The following is a 21925-nucleotide window of genomic DNA, read 5'->3' on the forward strand; positions in this document are numbered from 1 at the left end:
GCCTGGAACACCTCCCTAGTTAGGCATCCAGGAGGCATCCTGAATAGATGCCTGAGCCACCTCAGCTGGCACTTCCCGACGTGGAGGAGCAGCGGCTCTACTTTGAGCTCCTCTGATGTGACTGCGCTCCTCACCCTATTCCTAAGGGAGTGCCAAGCCACCCTGTTTGGGAAGCTCATTTTGACTGCTTGTATCCCCGTGTTACGACCCGGTTGGATCAAACATATTAAAGAGGACACAAGAGTCAAATGGGTTATGAAATGTTAAATAGTTTATTTTAAGTTAATTTGAATTTACTTTAAAATGCCCAAACCCCCTCCTATGCGCAAAACAAAGTAACAACAGAAAGGTGGAGCTGAGGAGCTGGCCAAACAGAACAAATGGATGTGGCACCAGGCCAACTCCATACATGGCCGAAGAAGTAGGTGCCGACATCACTAACCTAAAACTGAAAACGTCCCCAAACTAACCTTATCAAACAAGAGGCGAAAACAGGACAGCTGGTCCCACCAGGTCAAACACAAAAAGGCTAACTGCAGGTATTGTGCGGCCTGCACCGAGCAGCAGTGAGAGCTGTGGAGCGCACACAACGATGAGCGTGTGTCCCAGGTCTGAAAGGCGAGGTGTTGCACAGTGAGCGCAAGCAAGAGCAAAAACAAAAGAGAGCGCGCCATGGATAGGTGACCTATTTTATACAGCGACCAGCCACGCCCCAAAACAAGCATAAATATAAAATACACGTAAGATAATGAGGCAAAGGGGCGCCAGCATGTAATACCCCGATCTTGTCCTTTCGGTCATTACTCAAAGCTCATGAACATAGTTGAGGGTAGGAACGTGGATTTACTAGTAAACTGAGAGCTTTGCCTTTCGACTCAGCCCCCCCCCCTTTTTTTTTACCACAACAGTCCGATACAGTGACTGCAGATGCTGCACCAATCCACCTGTCAATCTCACACTCCGTCCTTCCCTCACTCGTGAACAAGACTCCGGGATACTTGAAATCCTTCATTTGTTATGTGCTCATTATTCTGCTCTATCCAGCTTTGATTTTGCACTGTTGGTAAAATGTTTTGCTCTTTATCAAACAAACAGGAAATAAAGACATTTTTTGACATGCTACACAAAATATTGAAAAATTAAAACTACTGATTATCAACATCTCTATATGTAGCATGTGGAGTGTGAGCTCATTTGCATCAAAAAGCTAGGACTAGATAGGTTTCATATAGACATGTCAAGATAGCAGCTGAAATGCCATGTAATATGGCCAACTTCTTACTTGATATAGACTCCCATTTAGTTACTCCCATTATGTTTTAGGGTTGTCCCCTTGTTCCCAATCACTCCTATGAATTTCATTGGTCTAGACAAAGTACACGTGTCTCCCATCCAACAGGGGTCACTTAAAAGGTGGCGCTATAGAGCCAATTTGTGTGGACCATGTAAAATATTGTTATGAGAATTAATTTTGCATTAAGCTGTTTCACTCTGCCAACTTTTATGTGTTCCTCTTCATGTTTAGTCAGTCTTCCCCTCTATTGCGTGATTTGAGTCAGAGTGCTATTCACTTACAATGGGAGAAGGCCCAGAGGCAAAGCGATACAAAATAGAGCATGGCATATTGGCTTTTCTCATAACAGGCGCATAACAGAATTTTCTGCAAAACTGAATTGGTTCGGTATTGGTGGGTGCTGTTGCGATGCACATTTTATCTTTTTTTTTTTGCTGGTCGATCCTATACCCCCATGTGTGACTTTTCATCGATGTTTAGGGGGTCAAAAATGTAATTATTTTAGGGGTAACATTATAATATAAACTAAGAAACAAATCAAGAACACCTGGCTTGGGCCAAAAATGCGTTGAGGCAGTTTATTCCATAATAAGGACAACTTACAAAACTTGGGTTTATTACATGATAAAGAAACAATGGAATTACATTTAGAATTTTTATTACAAAATGTAGCTGTACAAACCATACTCAATTTGGCAATGTTTTTCTGCACATGCCCAGTTACTTTTAAGTTGCTATGGTACTTATTTATTTATTGGTTTATTTGACAGGGACAGTGTACATTAATAGCATTGCTGCAAATGCACCAGAATTAGCCAAAAGGCTATTTTTCATCTGTTGTCCCTGGACAGATGGCAAACCTGTCTCCCTAAAAACAAGAGTAAAAATATTATACAGTAAAAATTACAATATAGTATAGAAAAAACATTAAAAACAGATATAACAAACACTGTAAACAAAAGTGTTCAGAAAGGACAAACAAAACAGGCATTATACAGACAGTCCACAGCCATTCCACAACATCCAACTCAAGAGAAAACACAAGTGTTTGGTTAGTCAGGGGGGAGTCATTAGTAATGTTAATGCAGACATGTTTGATGTGTTATGAACCAGTTTTTTAAATGTTTTTTGAACAGAATGTAGGTGCTTATTTCTCTGATGTTCTGAGGGACCGAGTTCCAGTCCTGTGCAGCTGTAACTGAAAAGGCACTCTGACCGAAGACACTTCTCCTCAGAGGAACAATACAGTCTCCTCGGGCAGACCCTCGTGTGACCCTCTGAGAGCTGGTTCTTGTTTTCACAAACTGATTGAGTGGAGGGGATGACAGACCATTAATAATTTTATATATTAGACAGAGTTTTGGATACTTGATGACATTCTCCCAACTTAACAGTTTATGCTTCTGTAAAATAGTGCAATGATGATGGAGAGCAACATGGCGCCACTGTGTACGGCTTGTCGTCTACCTCTGCTCCGTATTTTGCTACTGTTACTGCTGTTATCATTCTTTGTGAAAAATGTGTCACCTTTACTAACCTACGATCGCCAGACTCTCCTAAAAATCCGGGACTCCCTGGTAAAGCCTTCAATCCACGGCTTTAGTGGACAGTCAAAGACGCTACCACCACTCCTGGCGTCCATACCCCACTACCTGTTGCGTCTACCTGCGCCGTTGCCTCGCAAAAGTCGCCACAGAAGACGCGGAAAAAGAAGCGGGGTTCTTGTCACATTGAGAGCCTATCTGTCCCGGTCCTCGGATTATCATCCTTGTTCCTCCGCGGAGCTTCCTTGGGAGTTCAACGACTATGTTGTGCGGCATTCCTCGGAGTCACGCTGGCTCCGCTCAGCTGTTCCGGACACCGGCTATCCACAGCTGAGCCAGCGACGTGTCAGAATCTGCAAACGGGGCTCCGTGAGGGAAAATCTTCGCCTGGTCCCTTGTCGGCCTCAGCAAACTGACCACATTATAATTCGTGCTGCCCTGGTTAATACCAGGTCGCTCATGAATAAAACTTTTATCTTGAATGATTTCCTTTCAACGCATTTCCTGGTTTTTCTGTTGTTGACGGAAACCTGGACTAAACCAGGTGACAACAGCGTGTTCACGGAGCTCCTCCCCCCTCGGTGCTCTTTCTTCAGCTCACCTCGAGCGTCTGGTCGTGGGGGCGGAGTCGCAACAGTTTTTAAGGACAATTTTAAATGCAAGCTTTTACATTTTAGCAATTACTCTTCTTTTGAAATGCAGTTGTTTACAATAGAGCTTGCTCGTCCTGTTTTATGTGCAGTAATCTACTGTCCCCCTAAATATAATAAAGACTTTATTCAGGACTTTTCAGAATTTTTAGCTGACGTGGTCCCTAAATATGAACATATACTTGTCTGTGGGGATTTTAACATCCATGTATGTTGTCCCTCTGATCAGTTCGCAAATGATTTCAGACGCCTTCTGCCATCTTTTGATTTAATTCAGTCTGTGGATGGACCTACTCACAATGCTGGTCACACACTGGACCTGATTCTTTCCCATGGGCTTTCTGTTTCCCTTGTTGAAATATCTGAGACTGTCCTCTCAGATCATCTGCCCATTATTTTCAATTTTCTGGCTCCACCTCCACTCAGCAAGCCTCCTGTTCCAGCCTCCTGCCGTCGTATCATCACGTCCTTTACAGTTGAGGAGTTTACTGCTGCTTTTATAGACTCACAGTTTTTTACCCAGGAATGTGCTGTACCTGAATGCCCAGACACCCTCCTTTCATCTTTTTATAAAACATGTTCTGGGATCCTAGACACTATTGCTCCTTTTAAGCACAGGTCCACCAAGCCAAGGACCGATCCCTGGTTAAATGACACTACTCGTGCTCTTAGGCAGCGTTGCAGACAGGCAGAACGACGGTAGAAAAAGGACAATTTACATGTTTCTCTGGACATACTGAGGGACAATCTTGCTCATTATCAGAGAGCTGTGAAAGAGGCTAAGTCCCAATATCTGTCTGATATTATATCTAGTAATGGTCATTCTCCCCGAGTGCTGTTCAGTACAATTGATTCTGTAGTGAATCCAGGCACTTTTCTTTTGACTGATGCCTCAGTTTCCACTTGTGAAGATTTTCTTTGCTTTTTTGTTAACAAAGTGGTGTCTGTTCGACAGCTAACTAGCTGCAGCATTAGCTTAGACCTACCTATTGTTGCCACTCATTCTGCTGTGTTTGACCATTTTGAATCAGTCTCACTTTCATTTCTCACTGATGTAGTCAAACATATGAGCACAACAAACTGTCCGCTGGATCTTGTACCAACCAAGTTGCTAAAGAAGGTGTTCAGCACTGTTGGGCCTTCCCTCTTGGTTTTAGTCAACATTTGTCTTAGTTCAGGATGTGTCCCAAGTGCTTTTAAACATGCCATAGTTAGGCCTCTTCTTAAAAAACCTAATTTGGATTCTTCAGTTTTATCTAATTTTAGACCTGTTTCTAACTTGTCTTTTATTTCAAAAATTCTTGAAAAAATTGTTTTTATACAATTGCAGTCATTTTTAGATGAAAACTATATTCTAGAGAAATCCCAGTCCGGGTTCAGGTCACGCCACAGCACGGAGTCTGCATTGCTGAAAGTTCACAATGACATTGCCCTTTCTGTTGATGCCAAATGTCCTGTTGTATTAGTGCTGCTAGATCTAACAGCTGCTTTTGATACAGTGGACCATTCAGTCCTTCTGTCCCGACTAAACCACCATGTTGGCGTTTGCGGTGCAGCACTTGAGTGGTTCACCTCATACCTGACCAATAGGACCTTCTCAGTACAGATAGGTGAACTATCATCCTCCACTGCTTCCCTGTTTTGTGGAGTACCCCAGGGTTCCATTCTTGGGCCTGTCCTGTTCTCACTCTATATGCTGCCCCTGGGGTCAATTATAGCCAAGTACAAGCTTGCGTTCCACTGCTATGCAGATGATATTCAAATATATTTACCTATAATGTCAAGGAAACATGACGCACTTGAATCGATGTTCAATTGTATAGCAGATATGAAGCTGTGGTTAGGACAAAATTTTCTGCATTTAAATGAAGAAAAAACTGAATATATTTTGTTTGGTGATTCTGCCCCCTTAAATCTTGGCTCACTGACCTCAAGGCTCAGACCAACTGTTAAAAATCTCGGGGTCATTCTTGACAACGCTTTTAAATTTGACAAACAAATTGACAGCGTGGTCAGAGCAAGCTTTTTTCAGCTACGTCTTTTAACAAAAGTTAAGCCATTTTTAAACCGCAATGACCTTGAGAAAATGATTCATGCTTTCATCAGCTCTAGAATAGATTACTGTAACTGTCATGATCCGCAGTGTCCACTCCTGGTTTTCCTCCCTGCGTGCTCCTTCCCTCCCTCACCTGCCAGATCTGGGCTGGGCTCCTGGCTCCTCCCGCGCGCACCTGCAGCCCATCAGTGCAATCAACATGCCTGCTGGGCATAAAAGGAGCTGGGAGAGGAGACTCAGCGCGGGATCATTGGCATGTTCACTTCACCCTGTCGTGTCACGTGTTTCCTGCCTGCATTGCTGTCGCCCTTGTGTTCTTGTCGTGCTCCGGTCCTGGATGTCTCCTGCCTGCTCTGCCCTACGCCCGTCTGATCTGCCTGTCGTCCTGTCGTCCCTTCATGTGGTCTGTTCCTGTGTCCTGTGTTCCTGCTCACCTGCTCACCTCCGGATCACCCACTGGTTGTACATTGTCCTATTTTCTACAATAAATCCTGTAAATATTCCCCGAGTCTGCATCCTTTGGTCCGCCACACACACCCGTTACGACAGTAACTCACTTTATGTTGGTGTCTCTCAGTCATCCCTGAGTCGCCTCCAACTTGTGCAAAATGCTGCAGCACGATTTTTAACCAACACATCCAGACGCCAACACATCACCCCAGTCCTTTATTCACTCCATTGGCTTCCTGTTTCTTTTAGAGTTGATTTTAAAATTTTACTTTTTGTTTTTAAAGTTCTTAATGGCCTCGCCCCGCCCTACTTGGCTGAACTGTTGGTGGTCTGAAATCCAAACCGGGCCTTGAGGTCATCAAATCAGCTCCTTTTGGAAGTTCCAAAAACTAAATACAAACACTGGGGTGATCGGGCTTTCTCTGTTGCTACCTCCTGATGTGCGCATCATTACTGACTTCGGTCTTTTTAAATCCAGGCTTAAAACATATTTATTCAGACTGGCCTTCAACACTTAGTAATGTTGTGACACATTATCATTATTTATATTTTGTTGTATTAATGTATTTTATTCTCCTATTTTTACTGTTTTAGTCTGATTTTAACTTGTTTTAATTTGATTTTACTGGAAAGCACTTTGGTCACCTTGAGTGTTGTAAAGTGCTCTATAAATAAATGTTGATTGATTGATTGATGTCTTGAAGGTTTTTTATCTAGAATCTTGATTGTCCGTTTGTATAATGATCCAATGGGTTTTAGTGTTTTTGTTTGCCTGTGACCATGTTGTAAGGCAGTATGTTATGTGAGAAAAGACCATAGCATGCATGAACATTTTAGCTGCCTGCAGTGATAAATGTGACCTAATGAATCTGAAATTGGACAAGTTAAACTTTACACGGTTGCACACTTTTTTGATTTGTGATTTAAATGTTAGTTTTGAATCAATTAGGACCCCAAGATATTTGAATTCTGACACAACTTGTATTTTTTCCCATGCCACAAAAATATCTGCCTGATTACTCATACTTGTAATGTTTGATTTAGAAAAGAACATTGCTACTGTTTTATTTACATTGAGCTTTAAGGAGGACTGATTTAACTTGGCACAAATCTCATTTCTGAGAGTTCTTCGATCAAATTTACTAATAATTAATATAAACTGTTTTACTGATAATACTTGCTCAAAGTCCATAAAGATTATATATGTAAACTGTTAACTCTAACTTTCTAGTGTTTAAGTCTGAAGTGTAGGTAAAATGGTAACATTTTGATGGCTATGGTCAAAAACAATAGTTTTGTTTCTATATCTAAAAATAACAGTGTGAATTTGTTGAACTTTTACATGAATAAATTTAAGATGAGCAAAATGTAGCTACAGCAGACAGAAGACATAATAAACATCTTTAAAAGAGTTAAATGAGTAAAATTAAAAAGGTGCCAAATTGGACATTGACATCACCTCCAACCAACTCCTATTGTTTTGATCCTTCTACATTCTTGCTTGAGTCCTTGAGTTTGAATGATTCTAGTTTTGCAGTGTTGTTTATATAAAAGAGGTGTGGTACTTTGGTTATTCGTTCTAATCACATCCTGTCACATCTTTGGGGAATGTGCTTCCGAACACATTTGGATTTGAAGGTAAACAAACACAGATTCAAAATGTTTATTTGCTTCTATAACAAAAAAAAATACTCATGCATCAGTATGTCAATGTTATACAAATAGAAACTCACTTTACAATAGAAAATAAATATATATATATGCTGCCATAACCAGCAGAGATATGGTGCACCACCGATCACAGACAATACTTCATGTTGGTACCTTGAGGTATAAACTTGGAAGAAATATAACTACAGGGATATTACACTTCTAAAGAAAATTAATAAAATTATGGGTTTGAGACCAACAAAGAAAAAAAAGTGTTTACTTTTTGAAACCCCAGTTATTAAAGGTGCACTACATACTGTAACTTTTTTGGTGAAGTGTTTGCCTTAAGTCTCCACGGACTCGTTCTTGCTTTGCCTGGAATGTTCTAAAGTATGTCATTAATCTTAACTATCTCCATGAAGACAAGCAAGTGACACCACCAGAGCATGCTACAGAGTTTATATGAATGCATACTTGAAACATCTGAGGCAAGCATTCATTCATCCATTTTCTTCCACTTATGGGCCGGGTCGCGGGGGCAGCAGTCTAAGCAGGGACTCCCAGACTTCCCCCATCCCAGACACGTCCTCCAGCTCCTCCGGTGGGACCTCAAGGCAATCCCAGGCCAGCAGAGAGACACAATCCCTCCATTATGTCCTGGGTCTTCCCTGGGGCCTCCTAGCGGTGAGATATGCCCTGAACACCTCCCTAGTGAGGCGTTCATGGTCATTCCTCACGTTGTGTAGGAGCAGTGGCTCTACTGTGAGCTCCTCCCATGTGACCGAGCTCCTCACCCTATCCCTACAGGTGCGCCTGGCTTGGAAACCCATTTCGGCCGCTTGTATCCATGATCTTGCCCTTTCGGTCATTACCCAGAGCTCATGACCATAGGTGAGGGTCGAAACGTAGATTGACCAGCAAATTGAGAGCTTTGCCTTTCGACTCAGCTCCTTCTTTACCACAACACTGCATCACTGCAGACACTGCACCGATCCGCCTGTCAATCTCACGCTCCATCCTTCCCTCACAAGACCAAGACCCCGAGATACTTGAACTCCCCCATTTGAGGCAGAGACTCACCACCCACCCGGAGAGGGCAAACCACCTTTTCTAGTCGATAACCATGTCCTCGAATTTGGAGGAGCTGATTCTCATCCCAGCCACTTCATACTCGGCTGCAAACCGCCCCAGTGCCTGCTGCAGGTCCTGGTTCGATGAAGCCATCAGGACAACATTATCTGCAAACAGCAGAGATGAAATCCTGTGGTTCCCAAACCAGACCCCCTCCGGCCCCTGGCTGCGCCAAGAAATTCTGTCCATAAATATAATGAACAGAACCGGTGACAAACAGGTCTGGCTGTTGGCAATGCGAACACAGCTCCTGCTCCGGTCATACAGGGACCGGACAGCCCTTAGCAAAGGGCCCCGGACCCCATACTCCCAGAGCACCCCCCAAAGGACACCAGGAGGGACACGGTCGAATGCCTTCTCCAGATCCACAAAACACATGTGGACTGGTTGGGCAAACTCCCATGAACCCTCAAGGACCCGATGGAGAGTATAGAGCTGGTCCAGTGTTCCGCGACTGGAATGAAAACCACACTGCTCCTCCTGAATTCGAGGTTCGACTTCTGGTTGGATTCTCCTCTCCAGTACCCTGGAGTAGACCTTACCGGGAAGGCTGATGAGTGCGATTCCCCTGTAGTTGGAACACACCCTCCGGTCCCCCTTCTTATACAGAGAGACCACCACCCCGGTCTGCCAGTTCAGAGGCATTGTCCCTGACTGCCACACGATGTTGCAGAGACGTGTCAGCCAAGACAGCCCCACAACATCCAGAGACTTGAGGTACTTGGGACGGATGTCATCCACCCCTCGAGCCTTGCCACTGAGGAGCTTGCCAACCACCTCGGTGACTTCGGCCAGGATGATGGACAAGTCTGCCTCTGGGTCCCCCAGATATGACGGTGGGATTGAGGAGATCTTCAAAGTATTCCTTCCACCGTCTGACAACATCCCCAGTCAAGGCCAGCAGCTCTCCACCCGCACTGTAAACAGTGTTGGTGAAGCACTGCTTCCCCCCCGAGGCGTCGGACGATTTGCCAGAATCTTTTTGAGGCCGTCCGACAGTCCTCCTCCATGGCCTCCCCGAACTGCCGCCAGTAGTCATCAGCTGCCTCAGAGGCAAACATTTCACACAAATTTAACACTTTTTGAAAAAAATTTTTAAATAAAACTATGCAGTTGCATTCCGTCCCAAATTGTTTTCGAGTTGAACAACACTTGACCCTAGTGAACTGTGGATTGTTGGCTTAACTGATGTGTCCAAAGTAGGGGTGGGCAATATGGCAACAAACAATATCACAATTTTCTTGGATCCAGATCACAATTTCAATTTTATTATAATTCCTGTATACTTTGTATTTTTCTATGGTCTTACTTCTATGGGGTATTAACTGCTAACACATAACATATTTGATCACCATGTTACCTTAAGTTTCACTCTTGAGTTTCCCCTCCCTTTCCTCTCCATGCTCCGTACTCCACCTTCAGATACCTTCACAATATCATTAACAGTGCATCTCGTTAATGAAACACACTGGACATCACTTCAGGTTTGCAAAGTTGTTGTGTACAGTTTTGTATTATGCATTTGAATACTTATGGAAAATTGTCCTTGGACAGAATCTTACAGCTAACTGGGCCTGGGAAAGATTACAAAATTAACAAAACATGCATGGATGACTTCTAAAACCTGTTCAGGCATGTTTTTGATGAGGAAACATTATAGCAAGGTAGAACATCGATTTAGCATAATACCCCCTCTTTAAGGAGTAAGAAGGTAAAAAAAAAAGTTATCTGCTATTTCTGAGATGATACTTCACTGTGATTGATTAAACACACCTGTCGCTCACTTAGAGCCTTCCAGAGACTAACCAATAGGAGATGTGTGTGGAAAAATGTGTCTGTATTTGAGCAGTCAGCTGTATTAAAGGGGCTGTACCTGATTTTTATGGTAAAACAGTGAAAAGAGCTTATAAACTCTTCACAGTGCATAATTAAAATGCTCTGAGTAAGGAATAACTGGTAAGTGAGGAATAACTTTGGACCATAGCAAATCGTTTCAAAGGAGCTAATTGTGTTTTTTTGGTAAAAGTCTGGTACAGCGCCTTTAAACTGAGAAATAATTAATCATAATATGACCAAAAAGCACATTGTCACAGGGATGAGATCTCACAACATTGGATTTTTAACACCATATTTCTCAGTCCAAAGTGATTGACTATTGACACGGTGTACAAAGACAGGGGTTTTAGGAGTCCACTTTGCCGTAGGTTCCCTCCGGAGGTCTGTAGATTTTGGGGAAAGCCATGAGCTGCAGAATGTTGAAGGCATATTTCCGACACCGGATGTTCTTTTGGACGTTCTCCATGCGACATCCTTCTCTGGTAATCCAAACACAGGAATAGTGTGAGCAAGGTTGAGAAAACCAAATCAAAAGTATAGACATGGTTAGTTGGAGAGTGGCTATGACTAAATCTGATTGCACATGTTTAAATTGTGTTTTTGTTTTGCTTTTTGTTTTTTTAGATGAAAATGTAGCAGTAGTTTTTTACTACTGAAACTAACAATATATATATAACTCACAATATGTTAGCGAATAACAGAAAAACTAATGAGAATAACAATATTATTCTGTTATTTTCTCATTAGTTATTCTGTTATTCCCTAACAACTACTTGTAAAACTTCTGCAACACAGTACAATAGTAGCAGATTTATTTTATACAGACACTTGTTCCTACAGACTCTTTGTCTAAAGGTTAACGAAACACCTGCACATTGTCTCACTCTTGATTCAATTTTATTCTTACGTTTCCGTTTCTATCCTGAGGCATGAGGACAGCCCCTTCCGCTCCCCTTATATAAATTAAGGGACCGCCCCCTTCAGTTTAATAAACCAATCACAATAGTGAAAACACATACATTTACGATTAGACCCAAATATACCTGAAAAATTGTGCATAATTCACTGTACAATCATCTTTGAGAAATGAGAAGTCTTGGTGTTGTTCTGGCATTGTGCGCAACAGCCACATCTATAATTACCATGAGGAAGAGGAGTAAGGAGAGTTTGCGAGTTTGGTGTGTACACACTTCTCATTTCTGCCACCCCTGTACTGGAAAGAAATTCCTCATCAGGAGTGTCATCACATGCACGTCAGCCCATGTGGTGCACCTGTTGTGCTGCCCATGTGGTCTTGCATATGTGGGAAAGACCACACGAAAACTCAAAATCCGCATTAGTGAGCACAAAAGTGCAATAAGACGCCAAGATCTGGACTCTCCTGGCTCCTCATTTTAATCAGTTTAAACATGACGTGTCTTCACTTTGCTTCTGTGGGACTGAACAGGTGCCTACTCCACGGAGGGGGAGGCGACCACGACCGTGCGTTAAAAAGACACGAAGCCCATTGGATTTTTACCTTACAATCTCTTAGTCCAAAAGGCTTATATGATGAACTATCGTTTAAAGTAATGCTATGATGTTGTAATGAAGAGTGCTATTTATTTGCCCTCCCTCTGAACTATGAGGGAGATGTGTTTTTAAACGTCAAAACGTTGAAACGTTGTGAGAATAAAATTGAATCAAGAGTGAGACAGTGAGCAGGAGTTTCCTTAACCTTTAGACCAAGTGCTTCTCCTTTGACGCACCTGTCGCCCTGTCAGGTGTGCAGAGTCTACACAGAAACGATTCCTACAGACTCTTTAAAATGCAGAATGGAGGTGACCATAATTAGAACATAATTCATAATTAAGTAACAACCATACACTTCCAGAGAAGTCATTTTTGCTTTTCTAGTTCAAAGGATGGAGAAAATATATTCTCAAAACTATATTTGGGCTTCACAAAAAGTAGTTTGTTGTCAAGTATCTAATACGTCTGTGGATAAAATGTGGTTTCAACATTTCTGTAAGTAAATGTCCAGTAAAACCTAAAAATCTGGATTTTATGTTAATCAACATTAAACAATAAATACTGTAAAATACAACTGTAGATGTCTTTAAACAGGGCTCAATCAAAGTACAAATTCTACACATAACCTTTGGGAAATTGGGTAAATTATTGTGTGATATTAAAAAAAAACAATGTTGATGCCACACAATACAAGAGCCTGTTTAATATCAGTTTAGATATGAATAAAAGGCATATCTTTTACCTTGTCCTTAGCAGATCTTTGTAACAGACATCATGGTTTATTTGACTTGAAGAAACATTGTATGAAAGCCCAGATCAGAGGTGGGTAGAGTAGCCAAAAACTGTACTCAAGTAAGAGTAGCATTACTTCAAAATAGTATTACTCTAATAGAGGTACAAATTGGTGCAAGAACTTACTCAAATAAGAAGTAAAAGCCAAAAGTAAAATCTGTCAACTGGACAAAAAGTTGTAGGAGTGAAGACTTTTCGCTGCTCATCCAAGTCGCTTCTTCAGTTCTGGTCAGATTACTGGTGGACACTGCCTTATATCTGTCTGAATGGAGGACATTACTACACTGAAACTGGAAACAGCTCTTGTTTATAGTTTCTGCATGTAGGCTACGACTATTGAGCTACACTAAGTGTGCACTGTGCCTGAGTCTTACTTAGCATGTTCATTCAGTTCTTATATACTCTAAGATGCTAATTGTGTCTCAGGCTTGGTCTACACTTCAAACTCGAGTTTGAAGCGTGGATACCTGTTAAACCAAGCACACAGGGCGTGGCTACGTGCACACCGATTATTATCAAATCATTAAAATGATACGTAAGCACAAAAGTCATGTGATTCTGTCTGATCATGGTCTATGGTCTTTAATGTCCAGAAATCATATAACAATCAGAATTTGGTGTGCATTTGAACATAGCCACTGTTCCTTACACCTCCCGACGTCACCGCTCGTTCCCTCTCCTCAAAGTACTATAAAGTTAGCAGCTCTACTTGAAATGTTATTCTTGGCAGAGTTTAGGTGTTTAGATCCACTTTAAGTAAAGATTAAAAGGTGTATAAAACAGCGAAACAAAAAGTGCAGCCATGTCGACAGAAAGTAAAGCAGTGAAACTTCGTCCCCGTCATCTTGATTAAAAGATTTCCAGAGGAGATGCCAGGTTGATTAGGACGGTGTGCTGTCTAATTGCCTGTTATGCTCCCTAATACCACATTGGCTTTGGAGTGTCCTCCCTGGGATTAGCGACCCGCAAGCCCTGTGCTCTAATTACCTAACTGAACAAACCACCACCACCATCCATCAAAGGTATACAGAGAATAAAGCAGAGCAAGAAGAGGTCGCGTTCTCAGCAATTTATTGATATTTTGCAAGCAGAAAAACAAGACTTAAAATGAGCCACACCACCAGTAAGTGTGAGCTAACAAGCAGCAGGGCGATGGGGTAAAAGTGTCGTGACGCTGGTTTGTGGCCCGTCCCGGAGCCGGCCTCGGGGTCCTGCCACTGCCCAATATCTCCGAGAGTCGGCCGGCTGCACACGGACACACAGAGCACAACACACTGCTCGGTTAGCATTAGCGGTTAACATTAGCAGCTAGCGCGATGGAGCTGTGTAGACACAACCAAGCAAGGATGGAAGGTCGGGATGGGGTGAAACGTGACAGGAAACATGCAGTGTTGGAGCAAATGAGTGAATTCAGTCCTACTTGACTGACCACAACTAGAAAATGTGGTGCTTAGTGTCACTATGTGTACATCAAGTTAATTCATGCTAAAAGCGACAGCAGTCTATATTGGGGTGGATCTGGGAATCATATAATTAAAGATCCTGTACCAGATTTTTTCCCACATGTATTCAAGCAAAATGTGTCTTGCCGCAGTACAGATACAAGGAATCTATCTATCTGTCATCATTTTTCATTTAATGTCTTTCATTCTTTCATCTTTATTTATACAGGGAGAGCCCCATGAGAGTACCAGACTCTCTTTTTTATGAGCGCCCTGTTAAAATACAGAACAATACAAGAATAAACAAAACAAATAACTGCTAATGTTCATTTAAAACACTAAAAACAGGAGCAGGTGTGATAATAAACGTTTATCACCAGATTATTAAAGTGCATTAGTGGCACCAATGTCTCCAGTTTTAGATGTCCTTGAAATTTTTGTCCCACTTCAGTCCTAGTGCAGCCAGTTTTTTAGATGTATACAGTCATAAGATCTTGTATAAAAGTTCACGTATCCAAGTTCAACAGTGAGATATTCATGCAGTCTATTGTTGTAAATTCTTATAAATACATTTTATACGACAGATAGTGATGGCCTACCTACTTTTTCACAGAGTGCACAGTGATGGGTTTTAAATGAATCACCTGTTATGAACCAAAGGGCCGAGTGAAAGAGTTTGTCTAAAAGTTTTAAAGTAGAGGCTGAAGTCTGCATGTAGATTGTATTGTGTGTACTTATAAACAACGCTTTTAACACTCGGAATGCATAACGTAAGTGAGGCAAGACCTGTGGCTAACCAAACTAAATATAATTTTATTTTCAACTTTATACTACATACAATATACAGTCTTGAAAAACTGCACTCAAATAAGAAAACATGAAAAAAATAGCTATTCCAAAGCAGCATGTTTAGAGACCTAATCTAAATGGGCAATCTATCAACTATTCATAACTAATTCCTAACTGCCCCTGTGTCCTTGAAACTTTACAGACAACAATCAAATTACTGGTACTATTTGTTTGTTTTCCTGTGTCCTGTTACTAATACTTTCCAACAGCACAGTAAACATCTGCAAACCCTCAGACAAGTATCCTGCTACTTTTCACTAGTGAACTAAATAAATGTACCTAGTAATTGAGATACTGTGTCTAGCCATTCAAAGTTCATAAGGCTAGAGTCTACAGTTAGATTACAGTGAACTGGTCCAGCCTGTCTGCTCGTAACGTGCACAAACCTACTTCACTAAGCCTTTTTAATGCTCTATCCAATCTTCTTTTGGATAGAGCATTAAACTCTATCTAAAAGAAGGTTCATCTGTAATAAGTTTGTTTGTTTGTCAGGGAGGCCAATTCTTGAGCAATATCACTTTGGGCTTATATTAGGCTTACTTAAAGGTGCTCTATGTAACTTTTCTGGTGGAGGGTTTGCCATTTACCTGTCTCCATAGAGATGCTGTTTCTTTGCCTGGAAACTTGCATAGTATGGCATTAAACTTGTCTATTTCCATGGAGACAAGCACCGCCAGGCCAAGTTACTGGTTACATCATCTCACATATTTTAAGGTCTTTTAAGCAATAAAACCAGGTGATCCTCTACCAGACAAGTTACATAGTGCACCTTTAATATTATTTTAGTTGAACTGTTTATCTATTATACACAGTCATTTTGGTATTTTGGTTGACAAAAGTGATCTGTTTTTTCTCTATACTGACAGTACAAAAAACAAAACAAAAAAAACAAAACTAAAACTTGCATGTGTGCTGCATCACAAGATATATCTAGTATGGAAAGGAAAAGACATTTTTTGATACTAACTAACCTGCTTAGACTGCTGCCCCCGCGACCCGGCCCCGGATAAGCGGAAGAAAATGGATGGATGGATGGATGGACTAACCAGATATATCACTCAATTTGAGTGTGCCATATGAGCTTCATTCTAGCACCAAATACAAATTACTGATGTGGTCAATGCTCAGCAAAACAGGCTAAAGAGCCCCTTCAGAATCAGATCTACACAGTATTATTGTTCCACAAACTAGGTAGCACAGACGTCGTGTACTGAAGTGGAAGCTCTGATGGACTCATGCATGACTGTCTGAGTGATGACATATTGGGGACATTAACACTGGCACGTATAGTAATGATAAGATGGAGGAAATGTGCACAGGGTTCAGCTTGAATCTTTACATACATGTAGTAGGTGCAAGTTATTTATAGTGGTGTTCCTGTCAAAAACACATCTATAGAAAGTGCTGATGTCATATTTAAAATACTTTAAAGCATGTCTTGTCTGCATAAGGATTACCGGTTGCCAATAGGTTGTGTTCATATGACATTACAACATTTTAGAATGCCTGTAGATTAAAGAGCCCACTTTACATATTATGTTCTAATGTTGTTTCTTTCATCACAAACAGACCTGAAGTTGTGTTTTGTTTCATTCACACATGTTTAACACACTAACCCTGCAGATTTAGGTTCTTCTCTCAAACACAAAACAGTCCACTTTCCCTTCCCTCATCACTTTGTGGTGTCATGTGGTTATACAGGAAATGCTCCACTGTGTTTTTTAAACTCCATACACTTTCACTAAAATCATTTTGATCATTTCAGCCGTGGAATTGCCAATCTCTTCTGAACAAAAGGTAAAAGGAGCTGTTAACATGAAAACAACCAATTCATGAAATCACAAGGTGGAACAGGCAAGGCAAGTTTATTTGTACAGAATTCGTACACAAAGTAATTCAAAGTGACATTAAAATCACAACACAAACAAATCAAAACATAAGTTCATAAAATTTACATCAAAAGAGAGTGTGCAGAATAAAAACCTTTCAGTCATATGCACAGCTAAACAGAGCCATTTTAAGCCTCGACATTGTCTCACATCTTCAGGAAGATTGTTCCAGGTTTTAGCTGAATAAAACTGAAACACTGATTCTCCATGTTTAGTCCTGGTTTAGTCCTGAGTCTGGGCACCAGCAGGATGCCGGTCCCTGAAGTCCTCAGAGTTTCAATAGGACACATTATTGATGCTTATTAACTGGCCTAACAGTAGCATGTAGGGTTAGGGTTAACCAAAAGGCATTGAACCCTGGGGCACCCCACCATGTGATCTGAGACCAAGTACTTCCTGTCTTCTAGATGGGACTCGATCCAATTTTGGGCAGTACCAGAGATGCCCACCCAGTCCTCTAGTCTCTGTAAGAGGATCCCATGATCGACAGTGTCAAAAGCAGCACTCAGATCTAACAGGATCAATACTGAATAATTGTATTGTGAACTATGGCATCAAGACTGCTCTTCTTTAGGCGAGGCTTTAAGATGGTCATTTTCAAAGCCTTTGGCAATGTTCCATGTTGAAGTGACTATGCAAGTGAGTGGTGACAACTGTTGAGCACAGACTTTAGAAGCAAGTAGAAGTAAGTTAGTGGGTAACACATCGAGGTAGCATGTAGATGAGCTTAGACTGGTGACAATCTCTTGGACAGTTTTGTCAGTTACAGGTGCAAAGTGAGTCAGCTCTAAGTGTCTAAGTGGCTGCAGGGGTGTTATTTGTGTTGTGGAATTGACTGTATGTCCCGGGACAGCAGAGGCCCTGTGTGTCCTAACTCTCGGTGATAACAGCTCTGGGGGAAGGCAGGGGAGAACAAGCAGGGGGAGTTTGGGTGAGGGACCTGGTGAGGGCTGAGGAGGTGGAGTAGGGGGGAGTTTGGGTGAAAGGCGAGGGGGGATAGGTGGGGGGGCCTTTGGTGGTGAAACAAACACAGTTTTGTATGACAAAGAGTTCAGCAAAGATGATGCTAGAATTCTTGATCGTGTTATATTAGGTGAAAGGGGAACCATCTTAATTCCTGATGTGGTGAGGCTTTCTAGATGGTTGGGAAGGATCATGGGTGAAGGAGGGCAGGAAAAGGAGAGTGAAGAGTCCCTAGAGGAGATAGATGTAGCAAAGGCGATCCAGAACTGGTCTGTGCGCAGGGGAGGTGTTGTTGGGACTGAAACCTCTGTTAATGCAGGTGATAAATCCTTCGCTGGGGAAGGTGCTGCTGAATGCCTTGCTGGGGGAGATGGTTGTGCTGCTGAGGGTGACTCCTTCGCTGGGGGAGGTGCTTGTGGTAGTTGTGGTGCTGCTGCTGGTGACTTTTGTGCTGGGGGAGGTGGTTGTGGTAGTTGTGGTGCTGGTAGTGACTCCTTTGGTGGGGGGAGATGGTTGTATTGTTGGTGGTGACTCCTTTGCTGTGGGAGGTGGTAGTTGTGCTGCTGCTGGTGGTGCTGACACATTGGTTCAGTCTCTGGCTGGTGCAGATGCTTCTTTCATTGCTCTTTTCTGTCACTGGGCCAGGACCCTGTCCAGGCCGGTGCCTCAGAGTGTGGAGGAGGTTCTCCGTCAGCACTCTCACTCCACCTCTGCTCAGGTGTGGGCCATTTCCCTTAAACAGGTCCTCTTGTTTCCAGAATAGATCAAAGTCCTCAATGTAGTGCAACATTAGCTTCAATCTGTGACAGTGGTAAAAATCAGTTTGTTTTTTCAACCTCTTTTCTGAAAGTAACTGTGTTCTGCTTATCACTGGAAGTCGCATCCAGAAGCATCCAGTGAAGTCGTTTTTCAGGTTCTAAGGCAAATATCCGTGCTTGTAGCTTATAAACTTTAATAGTAAATAGTTCTGACAGTGTTCACATAAAGGTTTCCTTGGTTTCTTCCTCCAGACATGTCACTGGCTCATTAGGTAAGTTGTTAAAACATTTAGTTTACTTTACTTACTTAGTTTACTTAAAAAATGGTAACTAGACAGATCCAGCTGGAAGAAGTATATTGATTAAAAAACAGAAAAGAAGGAACAAGCAGGAATATAGTCCACATTGTCTAGAAGCAGGGTGGAAAAGACCATTTTGAACTTTGGAGATGTAAAAAAAACTAATAACAAAGGGTTACTCAAATGTGTGAATCAAACAAAATACAACTCATCATGTAACATGACTAAAAGTTCACAATAGTCAGTTTTACATAATATAGGACCTTTAAAAATGAGCTTGAGGACAGGTCAGAATTTGGTGGATGATACTGTGCAACTGTCAGATTGCAGATTTGTTGACCTGGTTTATGACATATAAACTGGGTCTGTCCATGCTAAAATAAACTTATACAAAGTTCAATGGCTCTCATTTATGACAATTTCATACGATAAAATTGGTGTGTATATTTGGCGTATGACAAAAATGAAGCGCTCTGTGAGATTTATCAAAATTTATGTCAGTGAACGGTGAAAATCATGCATCTGTTGTTGTTTTTGTGTATTTACCATCAGCACAATATTCAGAAAGACAATTTAAGTCAATTTGTGCTGTCAAATTTACTTTTGAAATCCTCTATGGTTTCACAAGCTTACATGTGAAAACGCTGATGTGTGTGTTTAGGCTCCATTTCTGGTTGCTCCTGCTCTATGCTGGTTCAGGCGAGGCTATTATAGTCATTTGAAAGTTGAATAAATAGCTAAACTATAATGATTGTAAATTATAAATTTTTTAGGGTTACGATCTGTTTTCAGTCATGCATGTTCTGCATTTTACAATGAGCCAAAACAACATATTTCTTCTTTTTTATGTAATTCATTATGATTTCCTCTTCAGATAAACGCAGTATTTAGCTGTATTTCGTAAACCCATGCCATAAATGCGGGGGGTGAGACCACTTGAAACATGAATATTTTGGGACATTTCATTCAAATGATGCTGCTTTTCCATCACCACATTAGGTCAGAGCTCTTCGCTCAATTGGACAAATACCACAGGCCCAAAATATACACAAAAATATAAGCCCTTTTCACTGCAGTGTTAGTAAATAAGGGCCAGTGTCTCCGCTGTCTGTAAATGTAAAATAAAAACAACAGAATTCTTTCTCGATAACGTCAGAAAGTCCTTACTTAATCCCAAACACATGACTGTTAACAGTAAAAATTCCCTTAAGTCATAAGATTAATATTGCATGAGCTAATTGAAGCTAAATTCTAACAAATAATGGAAAGGTATAACTTTTGAAGATCATATATTAGTTAGATAGGCTCTATAATTAATATATATATACCAGCACATTCTTTTAATTTATATGCAACAAAATATTTGGCAACATCCCTGAAAAGTTCAGAAACATCAATGTCTAATTTGGTCATTTTAGTTGTAAAATGTAATGATTCAACAGGATAACTTGCACCGAAACTACAGCACCAGTCAAAAGTTTGGACACACCTTTTCACTCAGTGTTGTTTTTCTTTATGTTAACAACTGTCAACATTTAAGATATTGAACTCATCCAATACATGATGCACAATAAATGGAAATTAGAACTGGGCAGTGCTGACTGATTTTTAATCGCAATTAATTTCATGCAAAAAAAAATATCTTTTTTTTTCAAATAGCAGTTTATATTTCCATTTAGGCTGATACTGTAGTATTCACACAGTGTTGTACTATTTTGACTTATTTTTTCAACATATCTGGGACCAATTCAAAAATTATATAAAAAAAAATCAGTATTAGCCTATTTTAATATTTTTCTAATGTCTACATTCAAAATAAGATTGGGATGTGATTTAATCTTTTGAAGCTTTTTCATATCTAAAGACTCTGTCCTGCCTAGTCCTGTGTACTCTGTTGCAGAAAAAAGCAGCAGACTACACAGGACTAATATAAACCTAAAAGAATGCTAGCAGAGTCCTGGCTGATTCAGGTCAAGCCTCTCACTCTAAGACAGAGGCTTCACTGCCCCCTCCCTCCTCACATACAACATTGTGGCTAGGTGTTCGCCTCTCCATACCCAAGGACCTCTGCGTGTGTGTGGCAACAGCGTGGCCCAAACTAAACACATCCATGTATTCCCTATGCCCCCGCTACACATACACTCACGGACTGAGGTGCTGAGACGTCCTATGCACTAAAACCTCTGCGTGTACGAGAGACCACAAAGCGTGTTTTTCACGCTTCTATAGGCTCTCCAAAACACCAGTTGTCTCATTAAAGCATTATTTTAAAATTTTTGACAGGATAAGTCAGTGTGTTAAAATGTTAGAATAAGTTGGTGTTGATTCAAAGAAGCAGAGTTCACTTGACACTAAAGTTCCACGCAAGGGTCCCAGCTGCACAGAGAAGCAAAGTGTGAGCTTTATAAATCCAGAGGCTGCCCTGTGCAATACGTAGTGCGTAAATAACCTTTATAAATGAGGTCCCAGAGCGGACACTCTGATCCAGCTTTTTGACTAATACATGCAACCTGTGTTAACACGTGTTAAAATAATTAATCACAATTAATTATGTATGCTATTAACGGAGTTATTGCGTTGACATGCCCAGCCCTAAACAAGTTAAATAACTGAACACAATTATTTATATTTTAGATTATTCCTCAAAGTAGCCATCCTATGCTTTGTGCAGCAAGAATTTCTTCTCTCAAAGATCTTTACAGTAAATCGCCTGAAATGATTTTTACGTCAAGGTGTGATTTTTCAGGGTCAAGGAATGCCAAGTGTCCAAAAAAATGATACAAAAAAATGACACAAGCAAAGGGTGGCTC

At 41.1% G+C, this 21925-nt stretch overlaps 1 protein-coding gene across 5 annotated transcripts in view; it reads right to left on the reverse strand.

Annotated features, from left to right (window-relative positions):
* Positions 1–8563: 8563 nt before the first annotated feature.
* The window catches only part of inpp4b (inositol polyphosphate-4-phosphatase type II B), a 244664-nt gene continuing 231302 nt past the window's right edge, over positions 8564–21925 (reverse strand). For 4 of the 5 annotated variants that reach the window (XM_033968695.2, XM_055221551.1, XM_055221558.1 and 1 more), the window contains one exon: positions 13656–14160. In XM_033968695.2, the coding sequence (XP_033824586.1) occupies positions 13986–14160 (175 nt within the window). In that variant the 3' untranslated portion in view covers positions 13656–13985. Of the gene's footprint in view, positions 11091–13655; positions 14161–21925 lie in introns of those variants that run through there. The other variant, XM_055221563.1, reaches the window with a different exon arrangement.

This window comes from Periophthalmus magnuspinnatus, chromosome 1, assembly GCF_009829125.3.
Source record: "Periophthalmus magnuspinnatus isolate fPerMag1 chromosome 1, fPerMag1.2.pri, whole genome shotgun sequence".
In the NCBI taxonomy this organism is placed as follows: domain Eukaryota; kingdom Metazoa; phylum Chordata; class Actinopteri; order Gobiiformes; family Gobiidae; genus Periophthalmus; species Periophthalmus magnuspinnatus.